This window comes from Psammomys obesus, unplaced genomic scaffold, assembly GCF_907164565.1.
Source record: "Psammomys obesus unplaced genomic scaffold, mPsaObe1.curated_primary_1811, whole genome shotgun sequence".
Taxonomy (NCBI): Eukaryota; Metazoa; Chordata; class Mammalia; order Rodentia; family Muridae; genus Psammomys; species Psammomys obesus.
In genome coordinates, this window is record NW_026593286.1 from 19,944,894 (window position 1) to 19,966,881 (window position 21,988).

The 21,988-nt window shown below is 40.2% G+C and overlaps 1 protein-coding gene across 1 annotated transcript in view; it reads left to right on the forward strand.

Moving 5' to 3' along the window:
* The window catches only part of Abca12 (ATP binding cassette subfamily A member 12), a 161,862-nt gene that overhangs the window by 76,350 nt on the left and 63,524 nt on the right, over window positions 1-21,988 (forward strand). Inside the window, exons 9-15 of the mRNA XM_055616847.1 lie at window positions 2,280-2,352; window positions 7,011-7,129; window positions 8,122-8,228; window positions 15,881-16,137; window positions 16,229-16,341; window positions 17,976-18,097; window positions 20,186-20,359. Coding sequence (XP_055472822.1) covers window positions 2,280-2,352; window positions 7,011-7,129; window positions 8,122-8,228; window positions 15,881-16,137; window positions 16,229-16,341; window positions 17,976-18,097; window positions 20,186-20,359 — 965 coding nt within the window. The remainder of the gene's footprint in view (window positions 1-2,279; window positions 2,353-7,010; window positions 7,130-8,121; window positions 8,229-15,880; window positions 16,138-16,228; window positions 16,342-17,975; window positions 18,098-20,185; window positions 20,360-21,988) is intronic.

A 21,988-nucleotide genomic window follows, 5' to 3' on the forward strand; every position in this document is an offset into this window, starting at 1 on the left:
CACCACAAGAAAATAAAATGCACATACACAATGACACTTTATAAACAAATGAAATTAAAATTTCTGGAAAATAAATGAAATGAGGAAGCATTGTGTTAAGTGAAATAAGCAAGGCTTGGAAAGACAAATATCAGGTTTACTGTTATATATGGAACCTGCACTTAAGTTTAGATAGATAAATAGGTGATAGATTATAGATAGAGAGGGAATTAGAAAGGAGGCTATGAAAAGGGAGAAAGAGTCTAAAGGGAAGGGGATGTATGTGTCATGGAAGCAGAAGGGTGACTATTGGGAAGGATGGAGGGGTCTAGCAAGCAGGAGAAAGAAGAGAATGAAGGGGCTGGAGAGATGGCTCAGAGGTTAAGAGCACTGGCTGCATTTCTAGACGTCATGAGTTTGAATCCCGGCTATCACATGGTGTCTCACAACCATCTATAATGAGATCTGGTGCCCTCTTCTGGTGTGCAGGTGCTCATGCGGACAGAACATTGTATACATAATAAATAAATAAATCTTAAAAAAAAAAGAAGAGAATGAAGTAGGTCAGTGGAAAGCAAATAAGTACAAAGTATGACGATATACATACATTCTCTCTTTCTGTATATATATATATATTCATATATATTCATTCATCTCTACATTCATATATATACATAAAACATATGAAAATGGCACAGTGAGGGACCAGGAAGTGTGCCTGCCGACAAGAATGATAACATGAGTCAAGTCTGGAATCCACAAGTAGAAGTAAAAATCCAGCTCTCAAAGTTGATTTCTGATCTCAACGCTCATACTGGAGTATTTCTGAGAAATAAATAAAATCAATAATAGAAATAATTAGAAATTATCACAATGAAATCCATTTCTTTGTATGCCACTCCCCAAAAGTAATAATTAATAATTACTAATATAAAAGGCTATCTAGATGTTTGTGGACACCATTTTATACATGCTTAATCCTCCAAAGGTCAGAAAAACAAAAGCTTGCTTTTTTTTAATGGCCTTAACATTTTCCTGTTCATTTTGGGCTATTTAGTATACTGATAGGATTCTCTTTCCCAGAGTACTTTATGGCCCTCAGTTAGACAGAGGGAAAGTTTGTATTTAAGTTCAGGGTTAAGTCTTACTGATAACATCAAGTTAATTTCTATGAGTTGCACGCGTCAATGGCTTGATAAAAAAGAGAGTCCATAACCAGAGAATGTACAAATGCTAACAAAGTTTCTGAGAGCCTCACACAGGTGTCCAAGGTGAGCAAGATAAACCTCAGGGAAAAAAAATGGTTTTACACAGCTTCATTGAACAACCATAAAAATCAATAGATTGCTGATCTTAATTTTTCAACATACATGTATCGATGAGTAATATTGCCCTTACTAATGAGGTATATTTATTCTGAGTGTCTTTGTTGATGGTCTCTTAACTTGGTTGTACATGTTCTATAAGGAGGACAATAATATTCAATTGACCTTTGTATAAATCCCAGAAAATTTCACTCCACTGAACAGGAAAACTGAAAAGGCCATTCTGACAGTTACTAGAGGCCAAGCCAACTTAAACATGAACAATACAGAAGGTGGATAGAAGGGGTGGACATTTTAAATTCTGGGACATTCTTTTGCATATACATTTATTTCAATAAAAGAGAAAACATTAAAAAGCATGGATATCTGCATAGCTTTGCATAAGGACATTTTCAGAAGATTATAGGACACGCAACCTAGAGAGAATAGAAGAACATTAAAGCAGCTGACCTACTATCCTATTGAAATCGGTGAGGCCACTGTTTAAAATGACAGCATCTAGCCAGGCATGGTGCATGATTGTGATCCCAGCACTCAGGGAGGCAGAGGCAGGCCGATCTCTGTGAGTTTGAGGCCAGCCTCGTGTAAAAAGCCAAGGCTGCACAGAGAAACCCTGTCTCCAAAATGCAAAAACTAATAATAATAATAATAATAATAATAATAATAATAATAATAATAATAAGACAGCATCTAAGTACCCTGGCTCACTGTGAGAAGCATTTGAAAATGAGACTGAGGCTGACGGTCTTCTGAAAGCCCTGGATTTAGTGTTTTCATTTATGCCATGACTGTTTAAGAACTCTTTCATTTTGGGCTTTTCATGTTGTTTCTATGCCTCCACTCTCTTTATAACTCAACTTACATAGCGAGCATAACCATTGACTTTCTTTTAACTTTGGGGGGACTTTTTTTGTGAGGAGTAAAGTGTCTTTGAACAAAAAGTATTTTGTATTGACCTATATATTATTGCTGTAGGTGACAACTCAACGCACGTGTGGAATGATATTGGGGAAGAAGAGACACTGTCCCCGAGCAGTCTGGCTGCACAGTAAGTTGTGTTTCCAAATTGTGCATTAACCAGCTGAGTAAACTCAGTAGGTCATACACCCTGTTAGCTTATCGGTCTGCAAAACCATGTAACAGTAGGATCAAAGGGCGTTATCAAGCTGGAGTGAAGGGGAAACTAATTTGGGCGTATTAGTCAATATACTTTTGATATCACAGCATGAAGAACTCTTCTTCAGTACTGACCTCTGCTATGTCTGGAAGGTTTAATCTGTGTCTGTGGTGAGTAGAGTCTTGTAGGAACTTGTTTCCAGATTCATAAGGCCTTTATGAAAAACATATAACAATCTTTCTTAACCTGTTCAGTGCCATAGACAGGTGGCTGATAAGTGATGGAAGCTTATTTTTCACACTTTGGGGTAAACCCAGCATCAAGGTGGGAGCTGATTTGGTGTCTAAGAAGAGCCTACTTCCTGGACCATGAAGGACACCTTCTTTTTAAGGCTGTTTTTTATAGACCACCAATCCCATTCACAAAAGTTCTGTCCAAGGGCTCCACCTTCTAAGTTCATCATCACCTTGGCACATAGAATGTCAGTATATAAAATTCAGTACATTCAGACCATAGCGGGCTCCAGACTTTTTTGCATTGCTATTTCTTTGGAGTTTTAAAGGTCTCAAAGCCTAATTTGATAATGCAAATTTTATCTACTTTCAGTAATGTTCACACAGGGGGAAAAAAAAAAGATTACAAGTCTTTTAATTTTGGACTTCCCCAGGAAATGACAGCAGTCACCATGGTGTCTAAAGATTGCAAATGTGAACAGATTTTGAAGGAACTTATAATTAGCATAGGAAATACAAGCAGTTCCCAGTAGTATCAGACTTAGGTGAATATGTGTAGCTCAAGGTAAATTTAGAGACTAGTTGGTCTTGTAGGTAAAGGTTGCTTTAGCTTGATAAATTATGCTGTTGTGGTTCTCAGAATTTAGTCACCCCAAGTACAACTTTGTACTACTGTAAATTTGCACAGATAAAATCTAAGAGTAGAAGGACAAGGGGAGGTTGCTCAGTGGTACTGAAACACAGAGAAGAGCTATGACGTTCCAGAGTGTGGTTGCCTAGTGAGGTGATTAGAGATAGCAGTGATGTACTTACTGTACATTTCAAAAAAGCTCAGGAAAGGCTGGGAGAGGGCTCAGCAGTGAAGAACACTGGCTGCTCTTTCAGAGGACCCAGGTTCCATTCCCAGCAGGCTACTCACAGCCGTCTGTACCTCCAACCCCAGAGAATCCAACGCCCTCTTGTGGCTGCCACAAGAACTTCACACATGTGGTATATGCCTATACATGCAGGCAAAACATCCATACACATAAAATTTATTTTTAAAAATGAGACAGATTTCATTATGCAGGCTTGGCTTGCGTGTAGCTCTCTGTTTAGACCACGTTGGCCTTGAACTCGCAGAGATTGGCCCGTCTGTATCTCCAAAGTGCTGGGATTAACGGTGTGCGCTATCATGTCCAGAGTAGAAAAAAAAAAAAAAAAAAAAAAAGGATTCTTGAATGCGTTGTCATAAAGAAAAAATAAACGATTGGGAAGATACACTTAAAAATCATCTAAACATTAGAGTGTTAATATTGGGACTCTGCTTTTGTATCTCACAAATGTGCATACTTTTTATTTTTTTGCGCATCACTTAAAACAAGTAAAATTAACAAAAGTGCTTATTTTAATCGTTATTTTTTTTATAAGATAGAATTTAATGGAAAGGTAACCACAGGTAAACTCTGGGTAAGAGCTACTTCTGGTTTCTCAGGCCACCACTCCCGCCCTCCACGCTGGTGGACGCAGGTGCTTCTCTCTTGGGCGGTGTCGCTTTAGCCAGGCTGTCACGTTGCAGATATGTGGGACTTTTGATACGCTTCTAGAGACTCATCATATAGAGCACTAACTTTTAAACACCCTTCAGGCTGACCCAGCGGATGCTCCTTGCTGATGCTAGGTCCCCCTATCAGAGCCGACAGGCAGGCACTCAGCACGTCTGTCTTGCAAATTACTCAGCAGTTGCTGTCAGCTTATTAGAAGGAATCCAATACCTGTAAGATGGGTCTTGTTGTGACTGATGAAATTAAGGGGTTTCTTTGGACTTTCTTTTCATGTCCATTTTGAAACAATCACATCACGGCAACGGTGGCACAAGATAAAAAGGCTCTTGGTTTAGTTCTTTCTAATGACGGTTAGTCAGCATTACTTTTGTCTTACAGCTCTCCATCATTTTTCATTTTCTAATGTCTTTTTAATATTTGTGTGTGTGTGCTCTTGTGCGTATGTACGCACATGTGTGTTTATATCCAAAGCCTACCTTTCATTGTGAACACTTCAGAGGAAAGGAATTTGTATGAAGGCTCTTAAATTAGTCATTTAGAGGACCCACAGTGAGTTTATGCCAAAACAGTGGCATGCATATGTAATATAAATTTTTGACTATATTAAATTATTTTAAAAGTTGGCACCAATGCTTTCTACAAAAGTAAGGGAGGAGCTTATATGATACTTCTGGGTCACTTCAAGCTCAGCTGTGCTGATCCTGATAACACACTTTGAACGCCACCTGGAAGCTGAGGTGAACCTTTTGCTACTGAACACTGTTGTTCCTGCTGCAGTGGAAAACACGAAGGTGAGGGAAGGTTAGAACCTCGAGAACCTTCCTACTAGAACCAGTCCACAGGAAGCCATCCAGGGACGCCTCGTTGGCAGACAGGTTTAATGGCTAATATCTCTGCGGCTTCCTGTGTCTCTCTGACAGATGAATATATCTACTCAATGATCCACAAGAATGTAAATGCTAGATATTCTCTGATGTGGATTCTAGTGGGGTAAGCAAAAGGTGGAGTACAAAAGTAAATGGATCATTCCTTCAAGATGTTCACAAGAGACACGTTTATCTTGAAATCTGTGCTTGTTACTACAAAGGAATGAAATAAATAAATTATGTGCCCCCCATCCATCAAATAACAGATGTACCCTATTTACAGCTACTTCCACAACTGTTTGTCTCTTGTTTGGCATTTTATGTCCTTAAATCTTAACTTTTAGTTTATCCTTTGCATCTTCTAACACACCTTCCCATTTCCATTAATATGGTCATATAACCCAAATCAATGGTTCAGGGTCATTATTTTTCTTCCTCCAGACCTCCTTTCTCTTTCTTTACTTGTTCCCTTTTCTTCCTTTCTTCCTTCCTTCCTTCCTTTCTTCCTTCCTTCCTTCCTTTTTCTTTGTCTTTCTGCCTTTCTTTCTTCACCGATCTTTATGACCATGACTGGCTGGCACCATGGGTTCAGTGACAGGACATTAAACTTATCTGCATGTGAGCATGACCTGGAATTCTACAGCTAACCTATACAGTGAAGTTGACGTTGTTAGCCATCCTATTCTTGTTGCGTTATTACTAGTTATAAGGTATTTAATGTGGAAACCTACCTGATTGATGGTTCCTTTTATTTAGGCCATACAAGTTAGCCTAAGCCCGTATTCCCATGTCCTTTGTTTGTGAATTGATAAGTGACATTGATTACCTACAAAGAGGCTTTGATAAATGATGAAGCTAAGTGTCGAAAGCTTAGAGATCTAAGGCAAACAAACATAACTTTTCCCACAGTCCCCAGTCAAGGAAATACCTAAACAAGAACTTTTAGAATGAGTGCTTTAAAACAAAAATTTGTGATCCAGTGGAATGGCTCAGTGAGTAAAGGCTCTTGCTATACAAACTGATGACCTGAGTCCCATTCCTGAGACCAACATTGTAGAAAGAGAGAAACAACTTCAGAAAATTTTCTTCCTGACACTGTCTATGTACTTCTTACTCCACTGCAATAAATATACGTAATCAAAAAACCAGTCTGGGCAGGTAGCTCAGTAGTAAAGCCCTTAGCTGCCTTGCAGAAGGGCCTGGATTCAACTCCTATCACAAAAAAAAGGAAAGAAAGAAAAGAAAAGAAAAGAAAAGAAAAGAAAAGAAAAGAAAAGAAAAGAAACCTGTATACAACATGAATTGCTAGTCAGTCTTACAACCAATGACGTAAGCTCTTGCTGCTAAGTTGGAGAGACTTTTCCTAAAATTGGTTTATTTCTTTCTAATGTTTCTTTGGGATCCAGTGTTGTTAGCCCACATCCAGAGGCTTCTCTAATATTACTGCTCTTCCTATATTATGGCTGTGCTAGGAGAGGTCTCACGCACTAGCATTTTGACAAAATCTGAAAGAACTTGTTATTAGTTACTTTGCTTGTTGTTCAGAGTAATCCAAGGCATATGTCTTCCAAACAGGCATTAACATTCATCCTTTCTTTGTCACTTAAGATGGAATGGCAGACAGTAATGGAAGAAGCCACAGAACAGAGATGCAGCCTTATGGCTGAGGAGACAGGGAATGTACAATGCACATACACACTCATGCATACTCTTAGAGGTGTGTTGCCTTAAAAATACACACAGATACACACACGCGCACACACAATGCACAAACATGCATTCAGAGGTGTGCGCTTTTGTACAGCAGGGTTTGGTGAAGGAGGGGACCCATTTTCACAGGGCCTTCAGTATCCAGGTCAACAAATCACAGTTGTTGTTGTTTTTTTATTTTGCTTTTGCTTGCATTTTTTACGTGGCCTAATCATAGATTCTCATCTAATTTACAGGCTCCTGATCCTAGAAAATTTTGAAGACGCCATCTTGAACATATCATCAAACAGTCCATATTTTCCATATTTGGCATGTGTAAGAAATATGACTGATGACTTGGCCAAAGGATCACCAGGTGATAGTCTCAATTCTGCTCATGGTTTTAACTTCTGTTCTAATTGGTTAAGAGATTATCTTATCAAAGGAGGGGATTTAAAATGCTTTTCTCATGTTTATGCCTCAGTTTTAGTTAAGTGGTTTAATATTAAAATGAAATTTGAACGTGACCATGCTTTCCTCTTGCTGCTGCTTGCACTCCATGCTCACCTGAACAAACTTTAATAGAATGGTTTCACCCTAGATGACGTGATAAAGGTAACCTGGACACACTTGCTAGGAATCCAGGGTCATTAGGGGCTCGTGCAACCCTTCTTTACATTTTCTGTGTCCTTGATGCCCTTCAGCCGCCAAAAGATAAGACTAATAATCGAGGGATCCATAGTTCTCGCATATTACATGAACAAAGGTGACCATGTGACAGGCTACTCCCTGCTTCACACATTTAACTGTCGATTATTTAACCTACCTAAGTAACCATCAAGACTTTAGTCAAAGCAAACGTTCCCTGGTATTCTCACACACATTCTGGTTTTTTTTTTTTCCTATACCCAAATATTTTGTGAAACATGATATCAAGCAAGTACAACACATATCTAAGCCTGAAGCTTGTTTCCTAGACATTAAGCAGTTATGGCTGAAAAGTATGGTCTTGGACACAGTGCGTATACAATCTATTTCCCCCTGACATATTCCCACCTAGTGTATACCAGGGTTAAAAATAAAAACATTATTTAGTTCACAAATAGCCAAAGCTGTGAAGTACCTTTACTAGAACCATTTTTTTAAATCTCTAAGCAGCATATCTGTGAATATTTTAAAAATAATGAACTCTGTAGTCCACATGGTTCAAGGGAAGGTTAATTTTCACTCATTTTATATTTATATTGAGCTACAATATTATCCTAAAAAAAATCCCTGCTGATAAGTCAGGATAAAAGTCTCTTTCAGATATGCTCCCAAGGTAACCTTGTGATTCTCACAAAGTAATTCTTCCTCCCTCCTCTGCAGATAATCTAAAACTTCTGCAATCCACAATTCGCTTTAGAAAGTCTTTTCTTCGAAATGGCTCCTATGAGGATGGCTTCCCTCCGTTTCCCGAAGTCCTGAAATCCAAGGTAAGCCATGAAAGGAAATCATAAACACAGGAATAGCCATACTTTCAGTGACACGTTAGGAAGATTAAGTTTAAACATCTGATTATTGCAGATGACCTCGTGTGACCTACAGCTCTGTTCTTTTCAAGCAGCGACAGAGGTGCTCGGCTTTAAGAACGGTTCACATTGTCAGCTTCAGCATAAAATGATCCATAAGAGCCCAGGCATAGCACACATAAGCATCCATGCACATGTTACCATATGGTTATCTTATTAGGTTCCTTAATTTGGGGGGTTGTCATATTATTTTTTTTAATTTGACCCGTCCTTAGCTTTTAAGTCTGTAAAAGTAGATTTCGAAAGCTGGCATCCTCACTTCATGGTGCTCAAAGGTCTCAAATATTAACTCTTTTCATCAGATTAGAAACTAAGAAGTCATTATTGAAATGCATGACCCTGAGAGGGGAAAGGGAGGACCAAATATTTAAATCTTTTAAGCTTGAATCGGCTCATGCTCATTTGTCTATTATTCACACACAGTGTACAGATTATCACAAGATTCATTTTTAAGGCAACTCTATTAAGTTTTGAAACTGTTTTCCTAGTAAGAACTGCAGTTTAATTGGATTTATGTAGCCTGGGATAAAGTTAAATTAGAAGTGGTTTATTTAGGGCAAGCAAGTGATTTGCTGTGTGGTAAACAAGCTGTAATTAAGCAGGCACGCAAAACATTATGTCCATGTATATTACAGATAAATGTGCTCATTAGACTACCTACCTTTTAGCCCCAGCCTTCAACATGAATCAAACTTTCTAACGTACTCAATTTAGCATTATCTTAATTTATGCAGATGAGAAAGAAGTCGTACATTCACCAAAAAGCTCTTATTCATCTTTCAAGAATCAGTGTAAATGTCACTCCTGCAACACTAGATTATCACTTTTCCCTTGTTTTCCAGACATCTGTGCCTCCTTCATTTATTTTCTGTGTATCTTGAACTACACTATCATCCTAGCAAAACTTACTGATAAGTCAAGATAAAGCCTTTTTCAGATGCGCTCCCCAAGTGACCTTGTGATTCACCCAATGTCGTTCTTCCTCCCTACTCTGCAGACAATGTAAAGGCTTCTGCAGTCCACAATTAGCTTTAGAAAATCCTTTCTTCAAAATGGCTCCTGTGAGGACAATTTCCTCCTTTATTTATAAGAATCTCCATCCCCCAAGTTTTTATAATCTTGCCTGGGGAGAAGACAGGAAGGCAGAGTCACAATTGTAACATGGTGAGATAAGGGATCTGGTATGCAGATGGGCAGGGTTCTGTGTGCAAAGATGGGCTATTTAACTCAGATTATGGGGTACAGAGGCGAAAGGAAGAAACTTGGCTGAGAATATAATACTTACTCTGAGTCCTGTAGGCTGTGGGTGATTAGGTCACACTCAGACATTCCAGACATGCAAACTCCTGTTTGGAAGAAGCCAGAGGCATGACCCTCCAAGACAATCAGAGGATACATGCAGCCACAGGAAGGTGAAGGTGCCTACGGGAAAGGCAGGAAAAGAGCTTTGGAGAAAGGTCACCATGCCCAGGTCCTAAAGGCTGTTCTGTTAGTGAAAGAGTTTGAGTTTGGTCTTGAAAGTATCAAATATGAAGAGGGCAAATTTTGCCTTCTAGAAAGAGATTAAATTGGAAGGAAGTTACATGGGCCAAATCTGAAATAATTAGAAAAAAAAAAAAATGACCCGTGTAAAGTCAGTGCAGTCAGAGAACAGGAGAATTTCAAGTGTGGTCCAGGAGGCAAAACTGAGGTGAGAAGAAGGAAGTAGGTGCTCTTGGGACGGACACTTCTAGCCTCGGGGATGTGTTGCCTCACTGTGGCTTGTGAGTGTGAGATATTGCTTCCCTAGAGCAGAAACTCCGATGAATTCAGGCCTTCTTCACCTCTCAAAGCACACATCTCTAAAGCTAAGGTGTGATTCACGAGTGTGTAAGTGAGATTTATTAAGGTGGAATGCCAACAGTAGCCCCGTGTACCCTGAGCTGCTACCCAGGACGTGGCTGTGAAAAGATGAAGCTGGCTCCGGTAGCTTTATAAGCCTCATGGCTATTGCTTCCTGCTGTCCTCGATGTGGTGGTAGTTTGGAGTCCATTGGCCCCCAAATTTTATTCATGGAATTCCTTTCAGCAGGCTAGACCCTCAAAAACATCGACTGTCTGCCCATCAACAACATTTCTGTTTGCCAGCCTTCTTCTCAGGCCCACACATTTTCTTGAGTGTCTGTGTTCTTTCCTCTCTGCATTGTCTGTTTTATCTACCACCCTCCCCCTGGCAGCACTTTGGTAGAGAGACTTCCTGATTGCATAAAATAAACTTTCTTATGTTAGACAGGAAGGCAGATAATATACTATGTTATTTTAATGCTTTTAAATGGGGGGATAAGGGGAGAAGAGGGAGGGAGGGTGGGATTGGGAGGAGATGAGGGAGAGGCCACAACCAGGATACAAATTGAAGAAATTGTAACAAATGATAATTTAAAAATGTTTTTTGAAATAGATCACACCCACCCACACACACCCACAGGCACACACACACACACATTTACAGGCCGAGGGCTCAGGAGTATTGAGGATTTATCGACTTATGTCCATAGTATTATACAGTATTCATGATCATGTTAATTAAAATTTTCCTTCATTTGGAAGCCACTGGGCAATGGGGAAGCTCATCATAGTTGCAAATGGAGTTAGTAATGGATCATTGTCCAACTACAGGCCTGAGCCTCTGTCTATGATGAAGAAAATTGAGCCCCTGTATGGGCTTTGGAAAATCTGTAGTGTAAGGTTAGCGTGTCACTCCACAGCCCTGCGTGGTCTGACCTTACTGAGTAGCCCATACTGGACTCAAACTCACAATCCTCCAGCCTCTGCCTCCTGAGTGCTGGGATTACAAGTGTGCACCACCACATCTGGTTTGTGCATGCGAGTTGCAGACATGCAAGTTTGTGTCCTCATGAACTCACACACACACAACATGCAGAAGCCCAAGCAGCACGTCTGCCATCTTCCTCTATTGATCTCCACACTGTTGCTTTGAATCGAGGTCTCTCACTGAACTGGAAGCAAGCCAGTGAGAACTTGGCATCTCTCCTCCCAATACTGGGGCTTCAGGCCAGTGAGTGTTAGATATTTGATCTCAGATCCTCATGCTTGCAGAGCACGCCATCTTACGCGCTGCACATCTCCATAGCAACACTGACAAACCCTTTAAAAGAGAGTTACAGTCTCAGAGTTTATGTTTATTGTTAATACTTCACAAAGCTTCTAAAAGTGCAAGAGAGATAGATGCGTGTGTTGCTCTTAGAATAAGGCACCGAGTTATGACACTTGTGAACATCTTGAGGTTCCTCTTTGGTGACTGCATGCTTCTCAACGTCCTCCTTATTGTTCGCCCTGATTTACATTCTTGTTTCAGAGAACCAATCCAGCTTCAACAATGTAGTTAAATATCAGATTTATCTTTCTATAACCTTTATTTCATCCATCATGACTATACTATATGGACTTTTACTGGTTTCCCATACATGGATGCCGGCTTTGCAGCTACAAAATAGATTTCAGTTTCTACTCAGTAAAAGCCACTGAAGCTTGCTACCTCTCAAAACTCAATTAAGAATGTATTGACCCAACATTACTTATCCTTTTATTTAAGAGTGCCTCAAAAAGAGGCCAGAGAGATGGCTCAGTAGTTAAGAGCGCTGACTCTTAACATGGCAAACACCTACATGGCAGCACATAAACCTCTCTTACTCCAGTTCCAGGGTATCTGACACCCTCCCCTGGCCTTAGAGGGCACCAGGCCTATGTACAATACACATACATGCATACATGCAGGAAATAACATACACATAAAATAATTTTAATTAACAAATAAGATAAAAGTTAAAATTTGGGAAAACATCAAAGGGCAGGCAGTAGCAATGGTGTATAGAAACCTGGCTCCATCCATTAGAGGTATAAACATTTCTCGAATCTGGAGAATCAAAGTCAAGGATAGTGACAGTGTGCAAAATGATTGAGTCTATTCCAGCACGAAATTCTTCTCATAGCATTAAGATCAGTAAGTAGAATTTCCATACAATATGAAGTCTTGTCAGAATGTTCACAGCCAGAAGTCAGTTATGTTATTCAATACTGTGAAGAAAAAAAAAAAAAAAAAAAAAAAAACGGGTCAAGGATATCCCTTTTTTCAGTATGCCCAATGATTAACTGCTGCGGTGTGACTGTAAACCTCATGCTCTACAGCCATCATCTTTCCTTCCTCAGTGATGTATGGGGGAAAATGCTGGCAAACCCAAGCTCCTGTTGGGGAATAGTTCATTATTGTTGAAACGTAACTTCTGACTGGAAACTGAACTACAATGGTGGCTTCCACACACAGCAGAACTGGAGTGCCCAGGGGCAAATTCCTTTATCCCTCAGAATGTATTAATTGGGAGCATGTCCTGAGGATATGTGGAACATAGTGAATGAATTTCAGGAATATATTAAGAGTCTAGATCATTAGACTTATGGTGTCCTTTCTTTTTGTGGCTTTCGAGGTTTAAGTCCTTTTCACTGTTTCCATAAGACAAAATTCTTAGTTTTTCTATACAATTCAAAAGGCAGAGGACAATATGACCTGAAAATGGGGTCTATTGCTATGGAGTTGCTAATGCAGGCGACTAAAATAAAGTGTTGATTAAATTTTAATTGTCAAAAGATATCATACCATAATATTTAGATCATAACCATTTTTAGCTGTGGGGTTCAGTCAGGTTAATTGCATTCACATTGTTGGGTAACCAATCTCCAGAATCCCTTTCATCATGTAAAATTGAAACCTTTTCTATTAACGAACTCCTCATTTCTCCCTCCTCTCAGCCTCTGGGAACTCATTGTCCCTCCTTGACTTTCTGTGGTGTGAACTGCATGCCTCCAAGTCATTCGTATATTGGAATTATACAGTATATGCAAGTGGCTGGTTCTGTTTAGCATAGTTTCCTCCAGGTTCACCCATGTTGCAACATCATATCCTTTTCTATTTAAGGATATGTGTGCCTAGACATTATATAAGTACATATATGTGTTTGTATATGCCTCTATATGTGTATGAATTCATACATACACACACATATACCTACCTTTATATCCTTAGGCATTGTTTCCATTTCTATTTATTCTGGCTATACATTCACCCTCTGAGTCATTTCTGTTTCTTGGCTATTGTAAAGAAAGCTTCAACACACCTTGGCATACAAACACTCCCTCTAAGCACTATGTTCAATTCCCTGAAGCATAGACCCAGAAGTGGAATTTGGACTCATCCGTTGACTTTATTTATGAGTTGTGAGGAAGTGAAATACTGTTTTCCACCCAGTCTCCATCATCTCACCCCCCTACCAACAATACACGAGGCTATAATGCCTGTAAACCTTCATCAGCACCTGTTATTTTCTGGTTCTGCTTTGTTATCTATCGAAGCCATCATGATAGATATGAAGGAAGAAAGGGCTTTTGAAAAGGTTCAAGCCAAATCATGATATAAAATATAAATTAAATATAAATTTGTTGAAGTGATTGTGATTTAAATTGTATTTTAAAATTACTTTTCTAGAATATATAAAGAACTCAAGAAGTTAAAAAGCAACAAATCAAGTAATCCAGTTAAAAAAAAAAGGGGGTACGGAGCTAAACAGAGAATTCTCAATACAGGAATATCAAATGGCAGAGAAACACTTAAAGAAATGCTCAACATCCTTAGTCATCAGGGAACTGCATATTAAAATGACCCTGAGATTTCACCTTACACTCATCAGAATGGCTAAGATCAAAAACTCAAGTGACAACACATGCTGGAGAGGTTGTGGAGAAAGGGGAACCTTCCTTCATTGCTGGTGGGAATGTAAACTTGTACAACCACTCTGGAAATCAATCTGGCGCCTTCTCAGACAAATAAGAATAGCACTTCCTCAAGCTCCAGCTATACCACTCCTAGGCATATATCCAAAAGATGCTCAAGTATACAACAAAGACATTTGCTTAACCATGCTTGTAGCAGCTTTATTCATAATAGCCAGAATCTGGAAAAAACCCACATATCCCTCAGCTGAGGAATGGATACAGAAATTGTGGTACATTTACACAATGGAATACTACTCAGCAATTAAAAACAAGGAAATCATGAAATTTGCAGGCAAATGCGGGGACTAGAAAAGATCATCCTAAATGAGACATCCCAGAAGCAGAAAGATAGATGTGTGTATACTCACTTATAAGTGGATATTAGACATATAATATAGGATAAACATACTAAAATCTGCACACCCACAGAAACTAATCAGGAAGGAGGACTCTGGGTAAGATGCTCAATCTTCATTCAGAAAGGCAAACAGGATAGACATTAGAAGAGGGAGAAAACAGGGAAGAGGACAGGAATCTACCACAGAAGGTCTCTGAAAGACTCTACCCAACACAGTATCTAAGCAGATGCTGAGGCTCATGGCCAAACTTTGGGCAGAGCGCAGGGAATCTGAAAGAAGGGAAAGATGAAATACCTGGAGGGGACAGGAGCTCTACAAGGAGAGCAACAGAACAAAAAAAAAATCTGGGAACAGGAGTCTTTTTTTGAGACTTATGCTCCAACCAAGGACCATGCATGAAGATAACCTAGAACTCCTGCACAGAAGTAGCCCATGGCAGCTCAGTGTCCAAGTAGGCACCCTAGTAGGGGGAACAGGGGCCGTCTCTGATAAGAACTCAATAGCTGGCTCTTTGATCACCTCCGCCTGAGGAGGGTGCAGCCTTACCAGGCCACAGAGGAAGACAATGCAGCCAGTCCTGATTGAGACCTGATAGGCTAGGGTCAGATGGAAGGGAGGACCTCCCCCATCAGTGGACTGGGGGAGGGGCATGGGAGAAGAGGTAAGGTAGATGGGATTTGGAGGGAATGAAGGAGGGGGCTACAATTGGGATACAAAGTGAATAAATTGTAATAAATAAAAATAAATTAACTTTAAAAAGGAAAACACATACGTTTCCTAAGTTTTAAAGATTGATTTTGGTTCTATCTATCTCTATCTATCTATCTATCTATCTATCTATCTATCTATCTATCCATCCATCATCTATCTATCTAGTTAGTTGATGGGGAGAGGTACATATATGTGCTAGTGTGTGCATCTCTTGCCCAAAAAAAGCCAAAAGAGGATCTGATCCCTTGGAGCCGGAGTTTGCAGTACACCTGGCTTATACATGGGCATTTGGATATGAATTGCAGCTTGCAATATTGTGTAGCAAGCTCTCTAAACCATCTCACTATCCCCCTTAATGCTTACAACTACATTTTAAAAACCTGCTGATCTATGCCATTGGAAAAAAAAAATAAGCCTGGTAGGTTCCAAGGTCTTACAAGAGTCTCAAGGAAGAGCAATACACACAAACAGAAAAGGTCACTGCTTTGTTACAAAGCTAAGCCTGATGCATCCACAGAAATATATATATATATATATATATATATATATATATATATATATATATATATATTTACAGAATCAAATTTGATTACTTATTTTCAACTACTAAATATGCCAAATAACGTTACTGACCTATTTTCTCTTCTTTCCCCTTTCTGGGAAGCTGTCTCAGCTTCGAAACTTGACAGAGCTTCTCTGTGAATCAGAAACTTTCCATTCCATAGAGAAATCCTGCCAGTTCTCTAACACGAGCTTCAGGAGGCTGTGTGAAGACCACGCCTTTCATGTCCAACTGATTGAAGCAGCACTGCTGGGCACTGATATCGTCACTGGCCTACTGTACCACGACAATATAATATCTGCAAAGCTGAGGGATTTGCTCACTGGAGATCCCAGCAAAATTAATCTAAATATGGACTGGTAAGTTTTCCCATTGTCTTCTTCCTTGGTGACATCCTGTCTCCAGGAACCGATATGTCTACCTGAATTTATTGTTCTGTTTTTGTCCCAGGCTCCTGGAACAGGCGTTGCAAATGAATTACTTGGAAAATATCACACAGTTAATACCAGCCGTAGAGGCCATGCTGCATGTCAACACGAGTTCGGAAGCCTCCGAGCAACCAGGTGTTTCCCTGCCTGCATTCTAAAGGCGTGTTAGGATGCATGCCACCCTTTCAGAGAGGCTTCTTCAAAGTTCCCAACCAACCCTGCCTCTCTGTCTGCCCCAACAATGAGAAGCCCTAAGATTTCAAATGTGGCCGCTTGTCTAAAGCAGACACATGAAGCTAACGGGACTGAAGCCTGAAACAATGTTACAGCAAAAAGATTTTCAAAATTTTGCAAGTTAGACCATTTACCTTTGTTTCTAGACAGAGTAACGTGCACTGGTGAGTTGGTTGCACGAAGGAGCATGAAACATGCTTCCTTCTTCGAGAATAATTTGATAAAAAGAGAAAAACTAAAGAGGATGCACAGCTATGTAGAAACCTCAATTTAGAACTCTCTATTGGTATTCTAAGCACGACATCAGTATTCTTCTTGGCATAATACCTGATATTAAAAAAAAAAAGGACATTCTGAATTTTAGACAGCAGTCAGGCACAAAATTGGAAAGACATTAAGTCTAAAAATAAAGAAGGTGTGGGGCTGGTGAGATGGCTCAGCGGTTAAGGGCTCCGGCTGTTCTTCTGAAGAACCTGGATTCAATTCTCAGCACCCACACGGCAGCTCAGGACTGTCTGTAACTCCAGTTCCAGGGCACCTGACACCTTTGCAGAGATATACATGCAGGCAGATCACCAATGTCCATAACATTTAAAAATTAAATGAAAAACTAAAGCAGGTGTGTTGCACAAGGCTCACTTAATATTAGCATTCAGGGCTGGGGAGAGGGCTCAGAGGTTAAACACACTGAAGGCTTTTGCCGAGGACCCAGGTTCAGTTCCCAGCATCCATGTGACAGCTCACAACCATTTATAGCTTAAGTCCCAAGGGGTCTGACGCCCCCTTCTGGACACTATGGGCATTACACTAGCATGATGCACAGACACACATGCAGGCAAAACACCTATACACAAAACATGAAAATGAATAATGGACAAATAAATTTGCTTTAAAAAACAAGCAAAAGATGTATCCAGAACAGAGATTACAATCTTCCAAAAATAAGATAAAAGTACTGTTTACAACATCTTTAACTGACCCAAATGTGGGATAATTATAATTGCCATCCCAAAAGGTCTTGAAATTACATACTTTCAACTTACAAGTAATGTAAGATTGGTGAAACTATTTATAACCTTAGAGTTCTGGGCAAAATTAAAGTCAACTATCTTGTAGTTGAGGCATCGAATCTAAATTGACACTACCATAGGATCTTAGGTTAAAAAAGCATTTTGAATTTATGTGATGGTTTAAATCCAATGGAGACGTATTTATTTAGTGGATTATGTAATCAAACTCTGTGAGGAAACCCTGTTTTCCTTGGATCAACCTTGGGTAGCTGACACCTCAGGAGAATTTACAACCTAGAGCAATCTGTTAACTCAAGTTAATGGCATCATAATAAGAACAAGTCTAAAACAGACAGAGATAGATCTTAAAGACGAAAAGCTTTGCCAAACCTGGGAGACACGTGTTTCTGGCGAGGCTTGTACATTCAATAGACTTCAGTCTAAAAGTTAGGTTAGTGTCCCTAAGAAAGAGTGACGTTGAAACTGATACGTGAATTGTGGGGGGGCTGCGTGTCTTCCTAACAGGTCACTTAATAGAAATGTTTAGAAACACAGACGAGCTAAGAGAAGAACTAAAGGCCATAGGGATGTCCAACACGAGTATCGACAAGCTGCTGTCCATTCCCATCCCAGACAACAGAGCTGAGGTAAGGGTCCCTGGGTGGACTTGAAGGCGGCTTGTGGACGTTTATGTGGTGCTTGATATTTTAAGTACTTATGAACAAGACGCCAGGAGGTGTCCTGTGAGTCTGATCAACGTCCGTGCATGGGGAAAAGGAAATCTAAGTCTTAAGTGAAGATTGTAGTACTTCGTGTGTGTGTGCACGTGTTTTCCTGTGTGATACTGGAGATTAGACCTACCGCTAAGCTACCTTCCCAGCCTTAGAAAAGAAATTCTGAACCAACGTCATCACGTTTCCCATTCATTGGTTTGCATTTATTCTTGCCTCGATTTCTTGGTTCCCCACTTTTCCTGCCCCCCGAAGAATGTTTTTGTAAACTGTCAGTAACTGTATTCACTATTGTAATAACATTATTTGATATCCTACAACGATATCAAGGTCAAAATTCAATCGCCAAGTTAGGTGAAAGCGTGAAGGCATTCACCCTTTGTTGCAATAAAATGAAAACTGAATATTCAATTCTACTTTGTTAAAGTCCCGGGAAGAGACTTAATAGATACAATAGATGTTGTCAATGGAAAAGTTTGTGGTTATAGTAAAGAATTTTTTTTTTTTTTGCTATGAAAATAATGTTATTTTCTTCTTAGATGGTAATATAGTTTTCCACTCAAAATGTCTTGTCTTTTATCCCACTTCAAGGCCATTGTCTGGAAGTGTCACAAAAATTTTCCAAAAGAGCTGAAGAGCTTAAGGCCTCATGTGACAGGGTGTGTCATTTCTCAGCACAGCTCAGTTATTAACCAGAACTAGATAAAGTTCACAGAAGGTTCCGTCTGGGAGATACTTAAGTTGCTGGTGTCACTGTGATTAGTTCCCTATACAAAACTTAGAACTGCTTGCCTTGGCTTTTCTTCCTCCCCTTCCAGCAAGTCGTACCCACCCGCCTGTTCCTTTTGATCTTGCCATTTGCTCATTTGATTCAGAGCCATGACCTTTGTAATCAGGTGCTTGGCTTCTGAAGACCAAGCCCATCTTAGTGAACGAAAGCATAAATGGGGAGCCGACGGTCTGATTGCTATTTTAAAGAAGGAGAAAATGTGCAACCTCAATTGTCATCAACTTTCCTCTTTGTTTCAATTGACTTGCCTTCCCCTCTCATATTTCAGTGTGTATGCATTTCTACCTAGGATCTGCAGCTTGTAATTAGTCTGTCATTCTGGGCTTCCTCCTCCTCCTCCTCCTCCTCCTCCTCCTCCTCCTCCTCCTCCTCCTCCTCCTCCTCCTCTTTCTCTGAAGCTATAGAGTAAGCAATCATCAGGATGAAAGGTAACCCGAATTAAGGAAGAGTAAATAGTTGAAATCAGCATGACTTTTAAGCTGGTCACCTTCCCAGACTGACTCCTAACCTTTTTTTACTTTTGTTTTGTACCCAATTTTGCATCACCATCCCTGCGGTTTAGTGAGCGATGGTCCTCTGTACTTTTATTAATAGAAATTGATGCCTTGTGCACCTGGGGATGTGTAACAGTGATTAAGAGTCTGTGGCACAAACTTGAGGACTGGATTTAAATCACCAGAACTGCCTAAATGCACGGTTAAAGACATAGGGTCTTAGCTGTAATTTCAGCATCAGAAGGTGGAGCTAGGCGGGGGGGAGGGGGGGGTGTCTAAAAGCAAGCTGGCTAGCAAGAATAGCCATATTTATCTATGCCGTGTGGTTTTGATTGAGAGATCTTGCCTTATGGAATAAGGTGGAAGAAGGATGAAGGAGGATTCCTGACATTCTTGGGCCACTACATACATGGGCACCTGTGTGCACACTCATCGTCACACATGTGTGTCCACACATATACAAAGATACATACTTGCAAGCATACATACCACACACAAATACGAAAATGGATAAAGAGAACTAAACTTGTTGATGCTTTAAATGTTATTTCATTCCTGCAGGCACACACCACACCACACCACACCACAGACACACACACACAAACAAACACACACACACACACACACACACACACACACACACACACAAACTTCCTTAAACTGAACAGAGGATACCCAAATGATTTGCAGCTAAAGCAGTTTCTTTCCTTCTACTCACAGATAATTTCTCGTGTATTCTGGTTGCATTCATGTGATGCTAATGTCACCAACCCCAAGCTGGAAGATGCCATGAGGGAATTCTGCAAGCTACCTCTTCCAGAGAGATCACACCAGTCCTACCTCATCAGCCTCACCCTTCTGCACTACTTAGACATTTACAATTTCACATACAAGGCAAGTTGCCACTGGTGGATATGTTTCCGTGTTAGTTTAGTGTAAAACAATTATTCACAGGTGTGTTTTTCGATGCCATAAGAGATAAGATTCGCCTCCACAGCTTCTGGGATTATCACATTATTTTAGATCCAGATAAGTCCTCTACCAGGGCTCATGTATCGCAAATGTGGGCAATGACTCAGTGGGGAAACTAATGCCCCAGGCTTAGTGACTCTTACTTTGTGTATCTAAGAACAAAGATAAAAATTAATACATTGACTCATAGAGACTGAACCACCAACCACAGAACATGCATGGACTGGCCCTAGGCCCCCTACATATATGAAGCTGATGGGCTGCTTGGTCCTCAAGTGGGTCCCCTAACAGTTGAAGTGGGGACTGTCTCTGACTTGGACTCTGTTATTTTCCTCTGAATCCCATTTCCCTAGCAGGGCTGCCTTGTCTTTCCCTAGTGAAAGAGACAGCACTTAGTCCTAGTGGGGCCTGATGTGCCAAGGTGGTTTGGTACTCAGGGTGGGAGGTTGGGAGGTAAAGCAGATATGGGGAAAGTGGATGGGAGGGTGGGATTGGGAGAAAAGGAGAGAATGGGGCTGCGATCGGGATGTAAAAGGAACAAACAAATTAACAAAAAATAATATATTACTACGATCTTATAAAAATCGATTATTATTTCTTACTGTGAACAAGCATTAAGTTAGTACAATGAAATCAAAGATTAGGGGCTGGAGAGGTGGCTAAGTTAATGGCTGCTCTTTCAGAGGACCTGGGTTCAATTCCCACCTCCTCATAACCATCTGTAATTCATCTGTAATCATCCCGCCTCCAGCAGCTCATAATCATCTGTAATTCAGATCCCAGAGGGGCTCTGCTGCCGTCTTCTGGCTTCTGCAGGTACAGGCCAAACACCTATACGCACGCATAAAATTAAAACTGAAAAATAAAAGTTAAAAGGAAAAGTTAAAAAAAAATTTAAGAAACATTGTTAGAAAATTGCAAATAAAAAGCACACACTGAGAGGATTTTTTAAATGAGAGAAAAATATATAAAATTCTTTGGGATGTTTTCAGAATGAGAATGCTTGCATCTCATTCGTTAACTTAGCAAGAAGCACCCATTATTTGTGGCATGTCACCTTTATGTCACCACTCAGCTTACAACCTTCCTGGAAACCTAGTTTTCAGGTTTTTTTTTTCCCCTAGGAAAGCCCCCAACCCTGTACCAGGGCCTCATGATCTGCACACCTTCCCCAATTGGAATCATCATTACTCAGCGGTCCTTAGGACCATGGCTACTCTGTGGGAGTGCGGTATCACCCCAGGGCACAGCTCACAGGGTCTGAAGAGCTGGCAGTTCAACCTGACCATCCGCTTCCTTCCTTGCTGTCTATTTTTAGTTATGCTCCAAGCACCATATCTATTTTACTTGATTTTTTTCCTTTTAATTTATTTTCTATGTCCAGTATGTAGAGTGCTCACGGAAACGTTTAGAATACCAAGAGCACTGCCTGGCACATTCATAACTTCATTGCTGAGATCTTAGTGGAGAGGCATGCGAACACGGCCAGGTCAACAGCTCAATCGTGTGTGTGTGTGTGTGTGTGTGTGTGTGTGTGTGTGTGTGTGTGTG